At 37.1% G+C, this 25055-nt stretch overlaps 1 protein-coding gene across 5 annotated transcripts in view; it reads left to right on the plus strand.

Moving 5' to 3' along the window:
• The window catches only part of LRRC49 (leucine rich repeat containing 49), a 129001-nt gene that overhangs the window by 48274 nt on the left and 55672 nt on the right, over window positions 1-25055 (plus strand). For all 5 annotated transcript variants that reach the window (XM_021709954.1, XM_021709950.1, XM_021709952.1 and 2 more), the window contains one exon: window positions 22065-22212. In XM_021709954.1, coding sequence (XP_021565629.1) covers window positions 22065-22212 — 148 coding nt within the window. The remainder of the gene's footprint in view (window positions 1-22064; window positions 22213-25055) is intronic.

Genomic DNA, 25055 nt, shown 5'->3' on the forward strand with positions numbered 1-25055 from the left:
CTTTGAAATTGTAAGATTATCCTTAGTGTTTCAGTAGGTAAATGAGCATTATAATTCTTTAAATACCCTACACATCTTTATAGTATTTTGCACAATTGTGAATTTTATAAGTTTTTTTTTGTTTTAAACTAACGTTTTAAAGTGAACAGAATGCATTTGTTTTATATCTTCTTATTTACTAAATTGCATGTGGAGTTTACTGCCAAGAGAAAATTATGTAAATGACACAAATAGAGGTTAGGGCTTCATTCATATGTATTATCAGGCAGCACCTGAAAACCAGGTGACTCTAAGTGAAGTAGGATCAGAGTTTGTATAGGATATAGGACAGCTGAATGTGTGACCTTACTTTGTGATTTTCACGTTAAACAGCTGTTTTTGACTTTAACCACCCCTCGTCTTTGGGAGCTTTCCTGTTTTCTTACCTCTTGCTTTGGGCCTCAATAAACATCAGAATGGTATTTTCTGAGGACAGTTTTTGTGAGTCCTGTGGTTTATTAGAGTTCATGGGATAGGGCTGGTAGACAGTAAATGAAAGAAAAGAGAGCAAATGTTCAGGGAATGAGGAAGCTGGGACCCTTTATTATGTTTGTTTTATTCCTTTTGCATCACCTCTGAAACAGAGAAAGGCAAACAAATGTAATGGATAGCAGTTACTTTATAATTATTACATACCTTAATTTATTATCCTCTATAACCATTTAAAACGTTCATACTGTAGGCAAAAATACATCCAAATACTGTTACGGATTTTATTTATAACATTATGAAGTAGGGAGTAATATACCATGTGTGCTCTTCAATTTCCCTTTATAAAATGTTGTTGAAATTAATCTTTCCAAAATTATAATTGTTTTCAATTCAAAGATTACCTTTCTTCAGTGAACATTGGTCAACTGGATGGTTTCTCTACTTGTGTCTCCTCAACCATATATATGGTTTGAACTCACAGAAAATTTCCATTTTCATTAGTGTAAAGGTTTTGTGTGTGTGTATGTGTAAAAAGAAGGCTTCTTGAACTAAAAAGTTCCTGAAAGCAAGCTGTTTGCACACCTTGCCTCAGTCTGGATTTATATATGAGTAGTTGAGAAGCTGACATCTATTCATGGCAGTGAATTAGCATTTTTGAAAGCATTGATGAACCAAAAGTTCTTTTACATTTTGTTGATGTGCAGATTCTAGAAGTTGCAGGAAAATTTTTAGTACATATTATTAAAGGAAAGGACCTCCAGTCTTGAAATTACTCATGGTTACATGTTGAGTGGTGTTTTTAGGTTCAGAAACAAATTAGTATGATAAATTGAGACCAAAAAAGTGTCTTATGACTACCTTTGTATTTAGTTTTACAAATGCTAGGACATTTAAAGCATATTCAGAAACAAACTGAAAGTTTAAGTAGATTGAATCCAAAGTGCATTTAGAAACAAACGTAAGATATGTAACTGGTTTCCTCTAGTGCTATTTATATTGTAGACATAATTCCAAAAGGGATCTGAAGTAGTTTACAATAAAAATCCCAAATGCAATGAACATAAACATTTAAAACAAAGGTAGATGAACAAGAGAAGATCAAGCATGTCAAAACCCCAGATCTACACTTCTGTCTGTACAATGCTCTCAAGTTTGATCTGCTGAAGGAACTTTTGTTTGTCCTTTATGATACTATCCAAACCCCAAGAAAGGAGAATTATTTCCTTTTTTTATTACAGTACCTCTTATAATACAGTGTGTTTTATATATGTCCAAGTAGGCCGTGTTCAACTTATTGTAGTATCGGTCACATTTGGCACAGAGTAGGCATACAATTATTACTATTGGTTTTAATTAACGAATAAACAAAGCCAAGGCTTAAATATGATGGTTTTCAGTTTTCATAGCTAAATCTTAACAGACCTATTCAACAGGTTATCTTGTTTGGTTGTCTGAGGATTGAGTTTGTAGCCAATTCATCATGACTGTCTCTTGGGACATAAATCTGTTAAAAAATAAATAAGACAAGCCATATTAAAACTGTTTTACATTCACGTTGAATTATTGGTAGCTTCTGTCTCTAGATCTTCCTGATCAAAGGCTCTTTTCAAGATTTAAGATTGTAGTGATATACTTTCTGAACATTTGAGTAGATTTAAAGTTTCTTCTTGGAGAAAAACAGGTGTTTTCTAAGTCATCTGATGCAAAGATATGATAGCCATCCACTTGAGCAAAAATACCTACCTGATTTATATTTATGTTGATATTTTTACCTATATAAAATTCCTGTTTTAAAGACTTTGTCTACTAAATCCAACATTTGTGTCATCTTTTCTTGTTAATATATGTTACAACTTTTGCTTCTTCCTCATCTGGTAATTTTTTATTGCATTCTGTGGATGTTCTGTTGTTGAGAGTCTGGCTTTTTTTAAATAGTATAATGTAATTTATCTTATATATCAAATGGTTAGCTACGAGGATACAATTTTTGCCATGGAGTTTAAGGCAGTTTCATTTTTTGCCACAGTTACTGAAGAAAACCAGAGTCTGGTTTTTGTTGTCTTAATTGAAAGATTATTAAATTTTGTTCTGATAACTGCTGGAGAATCATGTTGAGGCTTGTTTTTAGTTTTTTGGGGGGAAGGGGAAGAAGATTTAGAATGATACTTGTAAATAAGTACTTATGCTTATATTTGTTTTTATACTAGAATAATTAATATTTATACTTGTATTAGTTTTATCATGACAGTCAACACAAGATTCCTGGAGAAGAGGCCAACTGGTTATTTACATGCAGAATATCTTACATTACTTTCCCGTGCCCCCATCTTGTCCCAGGGCTTTGTGATGAGCACAGATGCCGCTTGCATGTGTTGGGGTGTCTTTACCACATGAGAGGACCTCCAGATTGTGAATCGTGGAGCTTATATAGGAGCTGCGTGCACAGTTGCACCTCCTCCCCTCCACAGGGAAGGGAGAGAAAGAAACTGAAACTTGACTTCCTCATATAAACAATTCTTCTCTGAAGAGAAAAGTTGAAGGTCTTTTGGCCAGTCATCTTTTGGAATGTAAACAAATGGCACCAGATTTTATTACCCTTTGAAAGTAGGCCGGGTTCAGTGGCTCAGCCTGTCATCCCAGCACTCTGGGAGGCCAAGGCAACTGGATTGCCTGAGCCCACGGGGTCGAGACCAGCCCAGGCAACTTGACGAGACCTCGTCTCTACAATAAATAGAAAATTAGCTGGATGTGGTAGCACGCGCCTTTAGTTCTGGCTGCTCGGAAGGCTGACGCGGAAGGATCGCTTGAGCCCCGCGTATCAGCGCTGGGGTGGCCGTGAGCGTGCCACTGCACACCAGCCTGGGCGTCGGCGTGAGACTCAAAAAAAAAAAGAAAGAAAGAAAGTAAACACATAGCGGTAGAGATAAATTTCTGTATCACTCTTTTTTTTTTTTTTTGAGTCGGAGTCTCACTCCAACACCCAGGCTGGAGTGCAGTGGCACGCTCATGACCACCCCAGCGTGTATCCGCTGGGCTCCAGAGATCATTCCGCCTCAGCTTCCAAGATCTACAGGCGCGCGCTACCACGCCCAGCTAATTTTTTATTTATTGTAGAGACGGGGCTCGCGAAGTTGCCCGGGCTGGTCTCCAACTCCTGGGTTCAGGCAGTCCTCTTGCCTTGGCCTCCCAAAGTGCTGGGGTGACAGGCATGAGCCCCCACAACCTTGGATACCCCCTTATATCTCACAGCACTCACTAGTTCTCTTTCGCTAGGCTTTATGGAACCTCACCCTGTGTACCCTGTGTGTATGCATCCTAACTTCAGCCAAACGCTCAAGAGACCCCTGTGCAGGTTTCCGGAGTTCTTTCTCTTCAAGGCTCCCTCCTTCGTTCCCCTCACCTACATTCCAGTAGCCTCAGCTGACCCAAACTCAGTCTCTCGTTCAGGGAGACCTCTGTTTTCTCTTTGGCTCCACTTCCCTGAGCTGTGAACTGGAAAGTGCCCTCAGAAAGAAACTTAAGGTGAATATGGCTTTTATGTGTCTCTCTTCTCTCAAGAATCACAACCCGAGGCTGTCTGTTGTCCAACAACTGCTTCATATAGTTTGTCCATTTTCATAGTTGTTTACCTTGGGAAAGTGAATCTAATACCATGTTGGCCAAAATTGCAAGTTCTGTCTCCCAGACTTTAAAATTATCCTGATTATCTATCATTTTTGCCATTTTCCTGACTGGTACTTAAAGGATATGGAAAGAACCAATGATTTAATCTAATCCTGAATTGGTAGATATATAGTCTCTGTCAAAAGTCCTCCTAATATCTAAAATGAAAAATTTAGATATGGGCTAAAAATCTATTATTCAGATTCTTTAAACTCCAGTCAAGTATCATGTTATTTGTCCAGATGACTTCATGCTTTACGTTTATTACTTTAATTTCTCTTTAGAAATGCCTTTAAAAACTATGATTTAACATATTCTAATCTTTATTGAAGAGATTGAGGAAATAACTAATTAAATGAGAAAGAATTTCTGAGACTGCGGGATCATGTTATTTTCAAAAGAAAAATCCTTTTTCCTTTTTGTGATGGAAAAACACGTGGACCGTCATCCTTGGGTACCTCAGGGGGTTGGTTCCAGGACTGCCTGTGGATACCAAAAGCCACACACCCCAAGTCCTGCAGTTGGCCCTGTGGAACCCGGGGTATGAGAAGTTGGCCCTTCAAGTACTTGAGGTTCACATTCCCGTGATGCTCGATTTTCCATCGAGTTTGGTTGCAGTTATGGGACCTGCCGATAACAAGAGCCAACTGTGTTTATTGGAAAATATTTGCATATAAGTGGGCCCATGCTGTTCATGCCCTTGTTGTTCAAGGGTCATCTTTAATTTAAAAGTTTTGTTGAATTATTTAGGAATAAATTTATAAGGAATGCATATTTCTGTAGAAGCTGCTGACTTTCGATGTTTGAAGAGGTGATTGGTGATCACACTCTTTCTCTTCTGCTCCAAGTCTTGAATCATTCGAAGGATACAGGAATCAGACAAATGGAGTTCAAAGTAGCAGAATGGTTTGAAAATGTACCTATAATCAGGCTTCCTAATACATCTCTTCTGAATTAGAGTTTTGGCTCACTCTGTCACTAGCTAAGGAATTGGAAGACTGAGAGCTGCTTCTCGGGGAGGCATGGAGATGAACAGAACTCTCTGTCCTGGAGAGTAGCTGGCTTGAAAGAAAAATCAGAGATTTTGTGTGCACAGTGTGCACAGGATTATGTGTGCACAGTGACTTTCTCCCAGTCTCTCCAGTCAGATAAGTCACTTCTTCTGGGAGTTTGCCTATTAAGAAGTGTGTGTGTGTGTGTGTGTGTGTGTTATTGGATGGGCTGAATTTTTGTTTCTTTCTACATTTTTTTGGGGGGTATTGAAGGTGACATTTTTGAAGGGCTGAAACTTAATTTTGTCAGAGAGGGAAATAATTGCCTGACCTTGAAAGGCAGTGGACTTTGTTAAATGAGGAAGGTATTTTCTTCTTTAACCAATCTTGCTTACAGTCAAGTAAGGGAGTGGGGGTTCTCTATAAGGAGGATACTTCTAGAATGGAAGCTTGTTTATCCTGGGTGCATAAAAAGCTTTAATTATATACCTAAAATATCTTAAAGGTGGAGTTAAAAACTGTCAGCTAGTCTCTGGGCATTGTTTTTGTGTGTGTTTTAAAGTTTTTTTATTTGACAAAAAAATTTTGTATATTTATGGTATATAGCATGTTTTTATATATGTATACATTATGGAATGGCTAAATCAGATAATTAACATATGTATTACTTCACACACTTATCATTTTTTTGATACTGGGAACCTTTAAAATTTACTGTCTAGCAATGTTCAAGTATATAATACATTGTTGTTTATATACTTGAGCATTGCTAGACAGTCACTATGTTGTCCAGTAGCTCTCCTGATCTTTTACTTCCTATGTCCTGTGACCAACATAGACCCAGTCATTCTGCTGCCCCCAGATCCTGGCAACTCCCATTCTACTCTCTGCTTCTGTGAGTTCAGCTTTCTTAGCTTCCGCATATACCTGAGGTTATGTGGTATTTGTCTTTCTGTGCCTGGCTTATTTCACTTAGGTAATATCCTTCAGGCTTATCCATGTTGCTGTAAATGACAAGATCTACTTGTTTAAGGTTGAGTAGTATCCATTATATATTTATACCACATTTTCTTTATCCATTTGTCCACTGATGGATACTTAGGTTCCATATCTTGGCTATTGTAAATAATGCTGCAGTGAACATGGGAGTGTAGATATCTTTTTGAAGTGCTAGTATCATTTCCTTTGGATATGTATCTCGAAATGGGATTGCTGGATCATATGGGCGTTCTGTTTTTAATCTTTTGAGAACCCTCCATACTATTTTCCATAATGGTTGTACTAATTTACATCACCCCAACAGTGTACAAGATCATAAATGTTGGCCACTTATATATCTTCTTTTGAAAAAATGTCTTTTTTTTTTCATAAAACATTCATATTATGGCTTAACAAGAAATTGACAATGTTAGTTGTAGGTGCTCCAGGTCACAGACCATAGTTTGTAGTTTAGGAATTTCCTGGGAACACTGAGGAAATCTATAAACAAGGTTAATAATATTTTTCTGCTAGTTTCTTCGAGCCTGTTTGGGGGCTTGCTGTTTTGCATTTCATGGATATTGGCCTGGAACCACTTTAGGACTTGTGAGAGTGACACCAGTTTTCCATGGCTGGTGGATTTACTATAGGCAAGGACTACTGTAGGATATTCCAGGAGATGGCTTATTGACTGCTTGATTGATTGATTGGAGTCAGAGTCTCACTCTGTTGCCCAGGCTGGAGTGCAGTGGCACACTCATGGCGTATGGAATGGCATGCTGGGTTCAGGTAATCCTTCCACCTCAGCCACCCAAGTAGCTGGAACCACAGGCCACCATGCCCAGCTAATGTTTTGGTTTATTGTAGAGACTAGGTCTCACCAAGTTGCCCAGGCTGGTCTTGAACCCCTGAGCTCAGGCAATCTTCTCGCTTCAGCCTCCCAAAATGCTGGGATTACAGGTTTGAGCTACCATGCCCAGCCAGGATGTTTTATTTTTACTTCAATAGTGGCAGCTAGTGACTGTTCTCCTCTTTCATATCCTTTACCGTTGTGTTAAAATATCTTCTCCATCTCTTTAAAGAATTCAAAATTTTTTCCCATTTGTTTGTTGAAGAACATTGATTGTGCATGTCTATATATAAAACATCACAAAAGGCATTGTGGTATTGTGGAGAGTGACAGAGGTTAAACACGTGGCTTCTGTTTTCTGTGAGTGTAGAATCTCCTGACAGAGAACACATAAAGGCACAAGTGACTGAGCATAAAACAAATCCTGCACCTTGTAGAAAAGCCAACAGCCTGGGAGTCACAGTCTACCACTTAGCAGCTCTGGTATAAAGGGCTGCTGGGAATTTCCTGGGAAAACTCTGAGGAAATCTATACACAATCTGTTAGCCCCTTCACTTTGGGTCATTTTATCCCATTTCCCGGGTGTGTGTACATGTGTGCATGTGTGTATGCTCTACTTCCAGTCTCCCCACGCCCAATACCATCTGTCTGCCTGACCTAGATATCAGAGGTTCTTCCTTCTCCCACAGCATGTAGCTGTGAATTATTTGTTAAAATGCATTTGTATTTACTAGAGGGAGTTATTCTTTTAGCCCTTGGGAATTCTAACTTCATTAGTGGAAATTTTGCATACAGGGAATAAAAGAGAGTCATAATCCTTTATTGTTATTATTTATTTTTGTCCCTGATTGCTCTGACAGAAAGTTTCTGGAGACGTTTAATGTTCAAAATTGTGTCCCTGGATCAGTGGTATTAGCATCACTGGGGAGTTCATTAGACGTCCAGAACCTCATGTCTGCATAATATTCCTTTGTGTATATATATATCACATTAAAAAAAAAAAAAAAAGTCCAGAACCTCAAGCCCTACCCTCGACCTACTGGGTCAGAATTGTCATTTTAGAAAGACCCCCTCATGATTGACAGTAGCAGGATACTGCCGAGGTGAGGGTGGGGACACAACATTGGGAGGTCCAAACTTGACCTGTACAATGTCCACTTGTATACTTCATCCTGAATTATATCCCACATGTTTAAAATAAAAAAATATATATATATATATAAAGGAAAGACACCCCCTTTCCCACCACCCCACCCCCCTAATTTCAATGCCCATGACAGTATGGGAAGCACTGCTGCTGAGGATTGTGGTTGTGATTATTTAGGTCAGATGCCCAGTTGAACTAATCACTCCAGCCATGGACATATAGGACATGCTGAATACCCAGTCCTGGGACGTATACTCCTTATCCCTAGGACAGTGGAGGTGGGATCAGTTTGCGGATTAGGTTTACTACAGGGAAGAAGTATTCTGTTGCCAGGGGAAGGGAATCTGAACAGGGGGAGAATAACAGTTAGATAGTGAAAGAGAGTGAAATCCTCTTTCATGTCTTTGCTCACATTAATGTTAGAGCCAGCTGTGCCCTAGGCCTTTTGCTTTGGGTCTTTTTATCCCATTTCCCAAATGTTTGTGTGCATGTATACATGTGGTGTTTTCTGCTTCTAGTCTCCCTGACCCCTCTGTCTGCCTGACCTGGATCTCATGGTTCTTTCTTCTTCCACAGCATGGTTCTCCTACCCTTCCACAGAGATTCTACTGCTCAAATACATATGAATACATTAAAGATGAGCACACACACCTCCCCCTACATCTGACTTCAGGTCATTGCATTCTTGGTAGAGCATGTGTGCTCCACCCATTGCCTTTCAGTCTACCACCAAGGCATTAACCCTTGGGGTCGTACCTTTAAACTGTGAACTGTTAAAATGCATTTGTATTTGCTAGAAGGAGTCATTATTTTAGCCCTTGGGAATTATAACTCCATTAGCAGAAATTTTGCATACAGGGAACAAAAGAGGATTAAAATCCTTTACTATTACTATTGAGCATTTACTTACCTTCTGGCACAACAAAATGTTCCAAGCTCATCTTGCACTTCTGCAGGCCTGGCTCTAGAATCAGACATTTCTCCAAGGAGTTCTAATTCCCGTTAGTAGAGAATAATATTTAGAGACCAAGGGTTGAGAACTAAGCATGCTCTGGGCCATCTCAGTGGATAGAATTAGGGAATTAGGATGAGTGCATGCATGCATCTCTGTGTGTGTGTGTGTGTGTGTGTGTGTGTGTGTGTGTGTGTGTGTGTGATACATATTTATCTACTTGTATATATTAAAAACTGTGTGCCATCACATTGGGGATTTAAAAAATAATAGTAATAAAAAATTACGTGAGAGAATACATAAGTTCGGTTCTAAGATGAATAACATGTAGAGATTTAATGTACAATATGGTAACTATATTTAATAATAATGTATACTTGAAATTGCTAGAAGAATAGATCTTAAGTGTTTCTGCCACACACAAGTAACCACATGAAATGATGGGTATGTCAATTGTGGTAATCACTTTGCAATGTGTACATATATCACAACATCATATTGTATATCTTAGATATAAACAGTTTTTATTTATCAAAAAAAAATAGAAAGCACTGTCTTTCCTACCAAAAAACTCCCATAAAACAACAACAACCCCAACTGTGGCTTCATACTGACACCTTTATGAATTCATACTGAGACTTCTAAGTACAATCCCACACACACGGCTTATTGGGGGCATCCACCACCACCCTCTTTCCATATTTACGGTTACTTTCTCTGGCACTGATTCCCATTATATGGGATAATATATATTTATTTGCTTAATCCTTGAATATATATAAAGGAGTTTCAGAGGAGGGGACAGAGGGACTACTAATCAGGATTTAAGACTTATTTATATTATTTTTATTTTTAACTTAAAGGAATTTTTATTTTTAACTTAAAAAACACTGTGTTCAAAAGTTGTTTTTGTTCATTCTCTTCCACCATTTTCAACATGCCTATAATTCATTTGAATAGTAAGTTTTGTTTCTGTTTATATTCCAATTTTTGTTGTTTTTTTTCCTCTTAACATTGCTAATTTGATATTTTTATTTTTCAGCCTGTGTAATAATAGCAAGCTTCCAAAACTCAGAATTATATAAAAAGGTATCACTGAGAGATCTGTTACTCCCATTGTTCTACCCATTCCTCACCTCTCTCCTTTCCATTTGGTTTCCACCTACCGCTGTAAATAACCGATCTCATACATTTCTGGTTTATCCTGCCCATGTTTGGTTTTGCACAAATCAGCAGTTACTTGTATACTATAGAGGAATTCACACATACTTCTTCTAGTACTTGTACGGTTTCAATTTGTCTGTTAGATATCTGATCCATTTGGAGTTTATTCTTTACAAAGTTATGAAGTATGGAGCTAGTTTAATTTTTTTTAAGTCTACTCAGTTTTCACAGGGCCATTTATTTTTAAAGCCTGTCCTTGTTCCAGTGATTTGGGATGCCACCTTTAATATTAACTTGTCTAACTTCATTAAGAAGTTTGGTGTTTTTTAATTTGGTTTGCATAAAATTTATAAATTAGAGAAACTGATCACTCCCTTGTGTGTTGCATTCTATCCAAGAACAAACAATGTATTTCCATTTACTTAATTCTACTTTCGTGTCTTTCAGATATGTTTTAAATTTTTCCTCCTATAAATTTTGCCCATTTCTCATTAAGTTTGATCCTAAGTATTTTTTTCATACTATAAAGGGGGTTTTCTGTACCATCTTCTAACTGATTATTGTTAGTGTAATATGAAGGCTGTTGATTTCTCTGTATTGATTTTATGTCCTGCTACCTAATTATTTTATTGTTTGGGTTAGTTTTATCATTGATTTTCTAGGGCAACACTGTCCAATAGAATCTTTTGTGATAGTGGAAATATTCTATACCTGCTTTGTTCAATTGGTAGCCGCTAACCACATGTAGCTATTTGAATTTGAATTTAAAAATCAAATAAAATGAGCTATTTAGTTCCTCAGTCACCCTAGCCATGTTTCAGGTGTTCAATAGCCTACTGACTAGACAGCACAACTTTATGGGTTTCCTGGTATACTATTTGTCTTCTGCAAATGAAGATAGTTTTACTTCTTTTCCAATTCTTATATTTGCAATTCATTTCTTTTATTTAATTGCATTTACCTTCAGTATCATATTGAATAGTAGTGGTATAGTGACCACACTTGCCTTATTTCTGATCTTAGCAGAAATGCCTCAAACGTTTTCGCACTAAGATGGCAGACTGGTTTTATGGCTATCTTTTATTTATCTTTTATCATGTTAAGAAAATATCCATCAACTTCTGTTTTGAGTGTTTTCTTCAAAAAATGGGTGTTGAATTTTTTTCAAGGGCGTTTTCAGCATTTGTGGAGATATCCATGCTTTTTCTTTAGATCTATTAATATTGTATACTATATTAGCAGATTTCCCAATAGTAAAAAAACTACATTTCTAGACTAAATAGTACTTGGTTAGGTATGTAATTTTCTTAATATATTAGATATTGAATTTTCCTGCAGGTCATGGATGCATTTGAGATCAGCATTTTTTGCTCATCATTCTTTCAGAAATACAAATATCTGCATCATGTGCCCATTAACTGTACTTCACTCTTTAGTACTTAATTATATATTTTCTTCTACTTCTGTCTAGTTATTTTGTGTTTGCCTGTGGTGTATATTTCAGTCTTTTTGAGAACATGTGATGATTTATTTTACTCTTCCATTTGATGTCAGTCCGTTAGGCAGATAGTAACTATTCAGTACAATTCTCCCCGATCCATATAAAATAAGTGAGCTTTTTATCCAGATTATTTCAGAGGTCATGGTACTTTATTGGTATGAAAGAGTAAAAATCCTTTTTCTAAGGTACCTAACTTAGAGGAAGCAGATGTCCAATTGGAAAAATGTGACTGGTATTTGAAATTGTTAGTTAAATATCTATGTGGTATACATACATATATGGAAATTTTAATTTTTCTTTGCATTTTATTAAATAAGCATGAAATGGACTAAAATATTTTCTTTTCCTTCTGGGACATGAATTTTGGTCAGTATGAACAGAGTGTTCCTCCATAGGTCCTGTAGCAGATAGGAAGCAGATGTGGCAATGTGAGGAAGGTGCTAGAGGAGGAACGAATGTATGAGTCATCTGGAAAAAGAGGAAAGTCAGATTTTGAGTTAAATGTCAGCCTTTGGGCCGAAGCTTTTCCGTTTTGGGTACTCTGAAGAGACAAGAGCAACTAAGTGATCGTAACAAAAAAAGAGAGAGAGACTATTTTTAAAAGCCAGTATTTCACTACACTGACTGCTGTATTTCCAGCTTTTAAAAAATAATTTGGTTTTCTTTGGTTAGGTAGGATACAACCCTTCATTAGCCTGTATCTGTACTTGAGTATTGTTTTATTTGGTTAGAGAATGTCTTTAAAATCATATGCACTTTGTCAGTGTGCTTTTAGGAATGTCTGGCATGTTTATTGGTCAAATGCCTTGCAGATGGAAATGAAATTTTGTGAGGAATCTTCTGGATCAAATACAGATTTATTTTTTGCTTTAATGAAACTATTCAAAGCATCAAGACTTCAGTCTGGGCATCGACACTAGCCACTGATCTGGGAGTAGTTGCCAGAATAGTACCTGTGAGGACTGCAGTGATTTCCCATTCCTGGTGCCACCTTTGTTGTGCTTGAATTATAGACATAGGTCATATGAGCATCTACGGAGCTTTGAGATCTCTGAGATCTCTGACATGCTTCTTAATGACTGTGTGCACTGGGCATAGTATTTTCTGCTGTGCATGTGAACATGTTTTATATTCAACATAATTCAGTGAAGATACTATTTAGTTTTGTGTGTAACATCAACCATTATTAGACCAATTACATTAGTAATTCTTAGATCAATTTCATTCCCCAAAGGAGTACTTGAAATATAGGACTGGGAACAGTTACAATCACTTTAGTTTAAAATTATACTGAGCAATAAGGAACAAATCATAGACTCTCTAAGTCTAGCATGTTAATAAATTGAAATAATATAGTTAGAATCTATGTATAATAAAATGAAGGTTTTCAGCTTTTCTTTGCTTTTGGACATATTGTTTTCATTTTTCAGCCTGTCTACCTGATTAGTGATATATATTGGATCATAATGATTCTTGAATATCATGTTATCTTTTAGATAATAACTTCAAAAATAGTGTAAGAAAATTACCTTGTCATTTTAAAAATCAAGGACAAGCCCTTTGGAATCATTTCAATTTATTATATTCTTTCATTTATTCACCAAAGCTTCATTGCACACCTATCAAATGATAGGTCCTAATAATTAGGTATTAGGGCAGTGGTCACAGTATTTTTCTGGCCCTTAAGAAGCTTCTAGCTTAAGTCTCTTCAGTTAGGCTGGGCTATTGAAGGAAAATTCTCTTCAATATAGACTGTCTACTGACTTTATTACCTCTGCTTCTCACATTAGTTAATATCTTTTTTTTTTTTTTTTTTTTTGAGTTGGAGTCTCACTCTGTCATCCAGGCTGGAGTGCCTTGGCACACTCACAGCCACTGCAGCCTCGACCTGCTGGGCTCAGGCGAGCCTTTCTGCCTCGGTCTTCCAAGTAGCTGGAACTACAGGCGTGCGCAACCATGCACGGATAATTTTTTAAAATTTATTGTCGATTTGAGGTCTCATCAAGTTGCCCGGGCTGCTCTCGAACCAGTGGGCTTAAGCAGTCCACTCGCCTCAGCCTATCAAAGTGCTGGAGTTACAGGCTGAGCCACCGAGCCTGGCCAGTTAATATCATATGGATGACATTAGCCCGTTCTTTGCTACTTGGAGGAAAACTATGAAATGAAAATGAAAATGAAAGCCCCTTTGAAACATATCCTAAAAGCCACTGGCCACCAGTGTAACGGTGTTCCAGATAAAGGAAACTTGATAGATGAAAAGGTAATCTGTTAAATATGTATTTTAATAATTTAAATTTTCTTTGTCAGTTTTTAAAGATATAATTCACATGTAATAAAGCATACTCATTTAAATGTAGAGCTTGATGAATTGTGTATATACCATTGCACTCAGCTCCAGTCGTTCACCTGAGAGAGAAACTTGCATGTTATTCTATATCCTTCTCTCCATCACTTTCAAATGATTACTAATTTCTGTCCATGCTACACTCAAACTGTCATGGAACCTCTCCCCTCTTTAATCTCATGACTCCTACCTTTGTTTTTTTGTGTGTGAGGCCTTTTGTATTTTTGCCCTCTATTACAGCAGTCTATCACTAGTTTTTGACTCTTACCTCTCATCTTTCCTTCATATCCTCCATAATATTGCTAAGTTGTGATTTTTCTGAAATGCAATTCTGATTACATTATCCCTCCTTGCTTAAAATTGCTTGACTCCTCATAGTTCCTATTCTTAGATATTGATTTCTGAGACAGGGACTGGTGTAGAGCAGCAACTGATTTGATGATGACATCATTTATCAGATAGGAAATATACAAGAGGGGACCTAAAAAAATCCAGAATTTATTTATAAAAAATTGTGTATTCTTACATGTTTAAACTTCAGTCACCTTCAAAGTACTCTCTGTTTGATGCAATACACCTATTGAGACACTTTTTCTACTACTCAAAACAGGTTTTGAACTTGTCCATTTTAATGCCTTTTAGTGCTTCTGCCGTTTTGGGGTTTTTTTTTTTTTTTGGTTGTTTTTTTTTTTTTACTTCACCTCTTCCACATCAGTAAATGTTCTCCATTGAGGACTTTTTTCATCCAAAAAACCAAAATGCTAGTTCGTCTACTGATGCTGATGGGTTCATGGAACACCTACCTAGCAGGGGGAAGCCTGTACTACAAGAGGCCCGCCCTCCAAAAGATAATTCTGGGGTTTTTTTTTAGTTCGTCCCATACATAGAGAACCAGATTTGTGAAGGGAAGGCGATAAGTTAGTTCACGTTAACAATGTGGAAGAAATAGAATACTACCTTCAGAAGTCTTTTTATGTGATTTAAGCTTTAGATAAACAACTATGGGGAAGGAAAGAAACAGACATCAAACATTCCACAAACCTCTGAGATTTTTATATTGATGAAAAAAATGAATTTTGATAATACTAGGTGGGAAAAATTATGTTTGTTCAAGTTTGTTTATACTTGAAGTAAGTATTATGTTCAAATTTGAATTATTGATGATGGCCATCCTGACTGGGGTTGGGAGGTATCTCAGTGTGGTTTTAATTTGCATTTCTTTGATGACTAGTGAGACTGAGCATTTTTTCATGTATCTATTAACTGCTCATATGTCTTCTTTTGAGAAGTGTCTATTCATATCTTTTGCCCACTTTTTTTTTTTTTTTATTAATTAATCAGTATTTTTATTATAGTTTTGTGGGGTACAGTTAAGGGTTAGGTGTACAATTACGTTTCATTCAGACACCCTGTTGATAAGAGGTGTTTTCTTGGGCTGTTTATTTTTTCTTTTCGGCACGTTTGAGTTCCTAGTAGATCCCGGATGTTAGGCTTTTGTCAGATATACAGTTAGCAAATGTTTTTTCCTATTCTGTGGGTTGTGTTCCCACTCTCATGATGGTTTCTTTTGCTTTGCAGAAGCTTTTCAGTTTGATGAGGTCCCACTTGTCTATTTTATCTCTTATGGCATGGGCATTTTGCAATTTGATCAGGAATTGGTTACCAGTTCCAATTTCTATAAGGATGTGTGACCTGCATTTTCTAAGGTTCTTATGGTTTAAGGTTTTACATTTAGAGTTGATTTTTGTGTATGGTGATAGATAGGGTTCTTGTTTTAATCTTCTGCATGTGGTCAGCCAGTTTTCCCAGCACTCAAAAAACAACAGATGCTAGAGAGAATGTGGGGAAAAGGGAACACTTCTATACTGTTGGTGGGAGTGTAAACTAATACAACCTCTATGGAATACAGTTTGGCGATTCCTAAAAGATCTAAAAATTGACCATCCATATGACCCTGCAATCCCCCTTCTGGGAATATACCTAGAGGAACTAAAATTACTCTATGAAAAAGATACCTGCACATGCATGTTTCTTGTAGCACTATTCACAATAGCAAATACATGGAACCAACCATGCTGCCCATTGAAAGTGGTCTGGATTTTAAAAATGTGGTACATACACACAAGGAAATGTTACGCGGCCATAAAGAAGGACAAAATTATGGACTTCACAGGAACTTGGATGAATTTAGAGTCCATTATAACTCAGTGATCTGTCACAGAAACAAAAAACCATTACTACGTGTTCTCAGTCATGAGTGGACCCTGAACAATTATCACAATACTATAAGCAAGGGATTGACAGTAGTGGGAAGCTTCTAGGGGTGGGGGAACATACTTCATCAATAAGGGTAGCTTATCTCAACCCAGGTGAAGTGGGGACCAAAGTCAGGCCCAAAATTTACCTGTACTGTTACCATTTGTATATCTGATCCTGAATTGTACCCATCTTTAAAATAAAGGGTTTTTTTTAAGTTTAAATTTATAAGCTCTCATATTCACCTACATATACTAGTCTGTTAAATAATGCCTTCCCTCAGTTACCTAAACATGTCCCTAACTCCGTGACGTGCATACAAATTGTGAGGTTTACCTTTTAGATTTTATCTCTGAGGTAAAATTTATTAATAATAGGGTATCTCTTTACTTTGAGAATGAGAAAAACATAGAAGAAACATTTAAATATGGTAACAGAAATAGTGAACTTTATTCTTGCTGTAGAACTTGCTTCAACCTTAATTGTCAGCACATAGATTATTTTCTATATTATAAATATTCTATATCCTCTAGCTTTTTTTTAGCACAGGGAGAAAGAATATTAAATATAGTGTCTGAATAAATAAAGTATTTATAGACCTAAGTGCTTATATTACTTATTTGAGTTACTGAATGAGAATGACTCTAATATAAATGAATCTACCGAGGTGCTCTGGGGTATTATTTAGAAAAGTGGTTATTTCTTTCTTTATTTTTATTTTATTTATTTATTTTTTTCAAGTCAGAGTCTCACTTTGTCGCCCAGCCTGGAGTGCAGTGGCCACTCCCAGCCACCACATCCTTGAGCCGCTGGGCTCTGGCGATCCTTCCACCTCAGCCTTCCAAGTAGCTGGAACTACAGGCATGTGCTACCACACCCAGCTAAGTTTTTGATTTATTGTAGAGATGAGGTCTTGCCAAGTTGCCCAGGTGGGTCTTGAACCCGCGGGCTCAGGCAATTCACTCACCTCGGCCTCCCGAGGCGCAGGATTACAGGCTGAGCCACTGAGCCCGGCTTCTTTCTTTCTTTAAAACATGAAAATCCCAGCAAGGTTATTTTATAGATATCAACAAATTGATTCTAAACCTTTATATGAAAAGGCCAAGACCTAAAATAGTGACACAATACTGAAGAGTAAAGTTGGAGGACTTACGCTAACCTATTTAAGACTGTCTTATATAACTAAAATAAGGAGTTGATCAAAGCATGAGTTCATGAGTTGTATAAATTATTGCCATATAAAGGTAAGAGATTAGAAAAGATAAGAGGTTATCTTTTTTAATTCACAATGCTCAAGAGGGAGAGAATAGCAACAACAGATTTCACAGGGAATACACTCAACAGGCAAGGTGCATTAACCACATAGTGAGAGTTCCAATTTCACTTAGAGTCCAGCTATTAAATTCTAGTTGCAAATGAGGATGGAAGCAAGCCTCCATGGATGAATAGTCGAATTGAAATTTGAAGAATACCTTTGTGTGAGGGGTTCTTGGGAGAGTTGGTTTGACCAATATCGTGGAGATCTGTGACAACATGCAAGGTCCCTCCACGCAAGCAAGCGATGCCCGTGTTGCTGGGCAAGGCTTTGGAGAACAGTCCAAAGGCCGACAGAGAGTAGCCCGGCCACAGCCTGAGGTTTGGGTCTTTGGAGAAGCAGCTGACAGAGAGTAGCCTGGCTACAGACTGAGATTTTGGTCACTGGAGAAGCGACCAACAGAGAGCAGCCTGGCCACAGCCCGAGATTTTGGTCTTTGGAGAAGCGGCCTACAGAAAGTAGATCTTTCGGCCTTTGGACTGTTCTCCAAAGCCTTGCCCAACAACACTGGCACTGCTTGCTCGCGTGGAGGGACCTTGCATGTTGTCACAGATCTCTACTATGTTGGTCAAACCATCTCTCCCAAGAACCCCTCACACAAAGGTATTCTTCAAATTTCAATTCGACTATTCATCCACGGAGCCCAAGATATTGGTTTTGGAGAGGCGGCCAACAAAGAGCAGCCTGGCCAGACAGAAAGTAACCCAGTCACAGCCTGAGCTCTCAATCTGTCTGACAAAATCTTGGGTTTGCATGTGATTTGGAGTCCAGTATTTGAGGCCAGTAACTCATTTATGTATGCATTCTGATAAAGTGTGATGTTGTGTTCTCACAGGAGGGGAATTACACTCCACAATATACGTCACTCATGTAATAAATAAACAATTCAAGTGATTAAATCATTTCAAAGCTACATAACAAAGGCTTACTATAAAGCTACAGTAATCAAGACAGCATGGTATTGGTGAAAGAATAGACACATGTATCAATGGAATCGATAAATGGCCCACACAAATATAGTCAGGTGATATTTGACAAAGGAGAAAAACAATTAAATAGGGAAAGGACAGTCTTTTTGACAAATGGTACTAGAATAACTGGATGTCCATATAAAGAAATAAATATAGGCATAGACCTTACACCTTTCACAAACACAGATTAACTCTAAATGGATCATAGATCTAAATGTAGAGTACAAAACCATTACAACTATTAAACTTTTGTTGTTGAGTTGGGATCTTACTCTGTCACCCAGGATGGATGGAATGCAGTGGCATGATCATAGCTCATTGCAGTCTCGAACTCCAGAACTCAAGCAATCCTCCTGCCTCAGCCTTTTGAGTAGCTGGAACTACAGGCATGCATCACCATGCCCAGCTAATTTTTTAAAAAATTTTTGCAGAGATGAGGTCTCACAATGTTGCCCAGGCTGGTCTTGAAGTCCTGGGCTCAAGCAGTCCTTTCATCTCTGCCTCCCAAAGTGTTGAGATTGCAGGTATGAACCACCATACCTGTTCAGAACTATTAAACTTCTAAAGACAACTTAGAAAAAAATCTAGGCAACCTTGGGTTTGGCAATGAATTTTTAGATACAAGACCAAAAGTATGATCTATTTAAGAAAAAAATTGATAAGTTGGACATCATTAAAATGTAAAATGTCCTGTGAAAGACACTGTTTTGAATGGAAAGGCAAGCCATAGACTGGAATAAATATTTGTAAAGCATACATATGATAAAAGATTTATATCCATAATATTTTGTAAAAACATTTACAATTCCACTGTAAGGAAACAAACAATCCAATAAAAAATGGGCTGAAGTGTTGAAAAGACAAAGAAGATTCACAGATGACAAATATGCATATGAAAAGGAGCTGAGCATCATTTGTTATTAGGGAATTGCGTATTAAAACTAAGATACCACTACACAGCTACTGGAATGGCTAAAATCCCAAAACACAAATACTAAATACTGGTCAGGATACGGAACAGATAGGAATGCAAAATGGTATGGCCACTTTGGGAGACCACTTGGCAGTTTCTTACAAACTAAACATAGTCTTACTATACAATCCAGCAGTTACACTTTTAGGTATTTATCCATTTGAGTTGAAAACTTCTGCCCATATAAAAACCTGCAACTGAATGTTTACAGTAGCTTATTTATAATAACCAAAAACTTGAAGCAGCCAAGATGTCCTCAATAGGTGAATGTGTAAAGAAACTATGGTTCATCCATACAATGGAATATTACTCAGTGATAAAAAGAAATGAGCTATGAAGCCATGAAAAGATATAAATGAACTTTAAATGCATATTTCTAAATGAAAGAAGTCAATCTGAAAATGCTAAATATTATATGATTCTAATTATATAGCATTTCGGAAATGGCAGAACTGTAGAGATAGTTAAAAAAAAAAAAAAAAAGGTGGTTGCCAGGAATTTGGGGGAAGGAGAGGAGGATTGAATGGGGAAAGCATAGAAGATTTTTTTAAGGGCCATGAAACTATTCCATATGATACTTTAATGACATTATACGTTTGTCAAAACCTATATAAGTTTATAGCATAAAGAGTGAGCCTTAATGTATGTAAGTAAAAAAAAATTACTTAGGAGGTTGGAGGATTCCCAGAAGGGAATGCTGACTATGACAAGAGAATCTAATTGTAGCTCCTGTGCATAATACAACCTCCCTGAAGGGGCAAGGAAAAGGGCACTGACCCAAGTCATTTGGAAATGTCTGTAAGACTAAATGCAATAGTAATCACATCTAATCATGGTACTTGTATTGATAAATTGGTTTACCTTGGAGGTAAAGGTAAAAATTTTGATAACTTTATACATACACTATATACTGGAATTGAATAATTCAGTAAATGGATAGCAGATGCTAGGAGCCAAGTTTCCCCTGTTGGGGTAGGAATTTTCAGATAAGCAAGGAGAGGAGACTAGAATGATCCATTTAGTGATGGATTAGAGTTAGAAATGTCATTGTGAACTTATGTTTAGCTTAATATAAACTCAGATGGCTATGTAGGTAAGTGCTTATACATATGTATATATTTATAGATATATGTATATATATATATATGTATAGGTTTCTGTATGTACATATGCTTTCTGGCTTTGTCAGCTGAGAGGGCCTAAAAGAAATGACATTACAATAACAAAAAGTACACCTAGCCCCCTAATCTTTGTTTCTAATACCCTTCTCCAATTAAAGGAGCTTTGGTTCCTTGGGAAAATGGCTGATTCTGGGACTGGGGCAGGAAATACATGAGTCCAGAAAAATCTTGTAATGCCAAAAAGTAAGACAGTGCTCAAAAAAAAAAGAAAGAAAAGAAAAAAAGAAGATCCACACTGATGGAAGTCAAAGGGACATAGAAGCCAATTAAAAGAGCTTCCATGGGCCAGAGCTGGAACAATTTTAACAACAAAATAAGTAAAGTACTATTGGATTATAACCCAAAGTATAAAGTGAATATCCATGAGTCCAAGCTAATACAAATAAATAAATGGACAAAAAAGACATCTAGGAAGAGCAATTCTGAATAGTTTACATAGGTACTCTCTGCCATCATGGGGAGAGCATAACTACTTACTCCCTACATTTGGGCTGTGGAATATGACTTCCTTACAAATAGAGGTTAATATGAAAAGAAGGGGAGGGAATACTAACTTTACATTGCAAGAACCCAAAAAACACGGCCTCAGCAGGTGACCAAGGTCAACATCAACAGTGATAAATCATATTAATAGTATGTACCTTAACCCCAGTCTGATCATGAGAAAGATATCAGACAAATCTTAATAGAAGGGTATCCTACATGATGAGTATCCCTCAAAACTGTCAGGGTCATCAAAAACAAGGAAAGCCTGAAAAATTGTCATAGCCAAGAGGAGCCTAAGGAGACAGGACAGCTAAATGTAATGTGGTATCCTGCGTGGGATCCTGGAGCAGAAAAAGGACATTAGGTGAAACCTAAGGAAATCTGGATAAAATTTGGACTTTAGTTAGTAAGAATGTATTGCTATTGGTTCACTAATTGTAACAAATGTACTATACTAATATAAGATCTTAATAATAGGGGATACTGGGTGTGGAGTATATGGGAACTCCATGCTCCCTTGCCAGTTTTTCTGTAAATCTAAAACTGTTCTTTAAAAAAGACTATTCAAAATGAGCCGGGCGTGGTAGTGCGCGCCTGTAGTTCCAGCTACTTGGAAGGCTGAGGCGGAAGGATCGCTGGAGCCCAGCAGGTCTAGGCTGCGGTGGCCAGGAGCGGCCACTGCACTCCAGTCTGGGTGACAGAGTGAGACTCCAACTCAAAAAGATAAAAATAAAAAAAATAAATAAATAAGACTATTTAAAAAATGAAAGTATCATTTGAAGACCTCAACATAATCGGATGGTTTCTGTCTCTCCTGCAGTTTTGACAGTGTTTCCTGCCTTGCTGACTCAACCTCCCTCTCAGACATTACCTTTGATGGCAATCCCATAGCTCAAGAGTCATGGTACAAGCACACTGTCCTGCAGAATATGATGCAGCTGCGCCAGCTAGACATGAAGAGGATCACGGTGAGGCCCTTCCAGAGCACTGACTGTGTTGTTTTTCTTAGCATGGATTAGGAAAGTGGGGTGCATAGTCTTTGCTTAAAATGCCTCTTAATTTTGGTGAACTATGGATTTTCAGGATTGTGTACTTCATAATTATAACTACAGAGTTTTTACCACCTATCCTCATTTCCAATTTCATTGAACAGGGCTTTTTAAATGCCTATCCTTCTTTTTAAATTAATCACCATGCTTGCTTTTCATTCTTGCTTAATTATCCAACTTATAATTTATTTTGGAATTGATGAGTGAGAATGCTGTTGTTACACAGTGCAATAATTAAGACCATGAATGCTGGAGCCACACTGCTGAGTCTGAATTCTGGCTTGGCCACTTACAAGCCATATGGACCTTCTGCAATTTACTTAATCTTTCTGTTCCTCATTTTCCTCAAAGTGAAATGGGGATTGGAATGATACTATGGCATAGGGCTGTTGCAAAGTACTAAAGTGCTAAAGTACTAAACCTTAGAATACTGTGAGGCTCCTAGGAAGCATTGTATAGTGTTATTGTTATTGTTGATGCTAAACCTCCCAAAGTAGCCATCTCTTTTCATTCTGTCTCTATGTTAAGGTATTTTCTGTACTTAGATGTTTTGATATGGCTGACCTAAGTGAAATACTTTATATGATAGCCTCCTCTTTTTAGGGGCACAATGCATGTTAGCATATTATAGACTCCAAGAAGTTCTGTAATTAGAGATCCTTGCCTAACTTCGTTCCATTGTATTCCAAATTTATTTGAATATTTTATTTTCTAAGATAGTACATATTAATAGCCTCAGTCTGATAATCTCTGACCTAGAAAAATATCCTAAGCCTCCACTTGTTTCTTCCCTTTTAGACCCTACTAATTTTGATGTAGATTCTGATGATCAGCTGGGTTTACCCAATTGCCAGCTGACTTTTTCTTTGTATATCAGCTTCACAATGTATGCAGTTTTCATTTTTGCCTCAACAATAGTGTGGGCCTCTGGAGTGCCTAGAAAATAGTTAAAGAATGAATTCTTGAGTACCAGGGACCTTCTGGGGTTCTGTGTCTGTCTCTTCCCTGGTAGAGATACAGTTCTTTGTCCTCTCAGTTACTTCAACTCCATACTGTCCATTCCATTTCATACTTTCATGGTGACTCTTTATTCTCATCTCCATTTCAATCTTCATTAAGCTTCCTTGGTACTTCTAATTGCTCTTCCTGATGAGATTGAGATGCATGGGGTCAGATAGAGCTATCCTGTTTATATACATTTGTACTTAATTACCATATTATGATTCTCATAGTGAATCTATATGTCAGTCTTGTCTACCCAAACAATATATAACCTGTAAGGGCAGAAACTAATCTTCTTATTCCTTGCCTGACACAAATGTTTTATAAATACTTATATCCTTTCCTTCTCTATCTCACATACTGCTAAGAATGCAGTTGAACTTAGTAATGTTCCATAAAGACTTGTTGATTGAATGAAATTCACCTGACTTCTTTGCCTTAAACAAAGGAGAATGATACTATATGTAATCATTGTCCTTGTACATTCCGTAAGGTATGTATGCCTGGTAAGGAAAAGGGGAAGGTCACCTAGGATGAGAGCAAGGCCAGCTGTTCTGCTAAATATAAAGCATTAATATATATAAAGCTTATAAATCTATAGAACATATAACTGTACAGGGCATACTTAGGACACATATAGGAAGTATGTATTTTTATGATATAAACATAAGATACAGTATATAAATATAAAGCATATCTGCTCTTCTACTGTTTAATTTTAAAAATTAAAAATAAATTTGGAAACAATCTCAAAGTTACAGAAAAATTGTAATTACAGTACAAAAACCTCTTTTTCTTGTACTTGTTGAGAGTAAGCTGCTGACTTGATCCCCTAACAACCCTGAACATTTTAGTGTATATTTTCTATAAGCAAAGACACTCTCCTACAGAACCACAGTCTAACCAACAAAATTGGAAATAAACACTGAATAATTACTGGCATCTGATTCTCACACTACATTCAACTTTTACCAATTATATCAATACTGTTCTTTGTAGCAAAATGATCCAGTTCAAAATTATACATTGTATACAGGTGAAGCTTATTGTCATGTCTCTAAAGTGATCATTTTTCTAGAACAGTTCCTTGTCTTTCTTTGATTTTCATGAATTTGACATTCAGGAAGATTGCAGGCCAGTTATTTTGTAGAATGACCTTTAACTCAGATTTTTTTCTGATGTTTCCTGATTAATTTTTACTTATATGTCTTTGACATAAATATTACAGTAGTGATTTTATAGTCTTCTCATTGCATCTTATCAAGTGGTATGTTATTCATATGTATTCCTTATCTGATGATGTTCATTTTGATTAAGATGTCTGCCAGGCTTCTCCTTGTGAAGTTAGTCTCTTTCCCTTTGTAATCCCATTCCTCATAAAGATTTCAATTTGTTCATATCAGTATGGATTCATAGCGTTTAGTCTTTTTGCTTATAACTTCTCAGTACCTTTAATGTGGAAACAATATATCCTTTAAAGGACTTTCTATAACAAATGTCAGCAAACTTGTTTTTATAAAGTTGTATCGAAATGCAGAGATGCCCATGTCTCATCTGTGTCTGCTTTGATGCTGCAGCAACAGAGTTGAGTAGTTGCTAAAGAGACTAGATGGCCTATATACCTGAAATAGTTATTATCCCACTAAAAAAGCTTGCTGACATACGTTCTATAACTACTTTTCTCTTTTAAAAATGGCATCTTTAGCTGGGCTCGGTGGCTCAGCCTGTAATCCCGCGCCTTGGGAGGCTGAGGTGAGTGG

Source organism: Carlito syrichta, unplaced genomic scaffold, assembly GCF_000164805.1.
Source record: "Carlito syrichta isolate Samal-C Ts95f unplaced genomic scaffold, Tarsius_syrichta-2.0.1 Scaffold287778, whole genome shotgun sequence".
Lineage (NCBI taxonomy): Eukaryota > Metazoa > Chordata > Mammalia > Primates > Tarsiidae > Carlito > Carlito syrichta.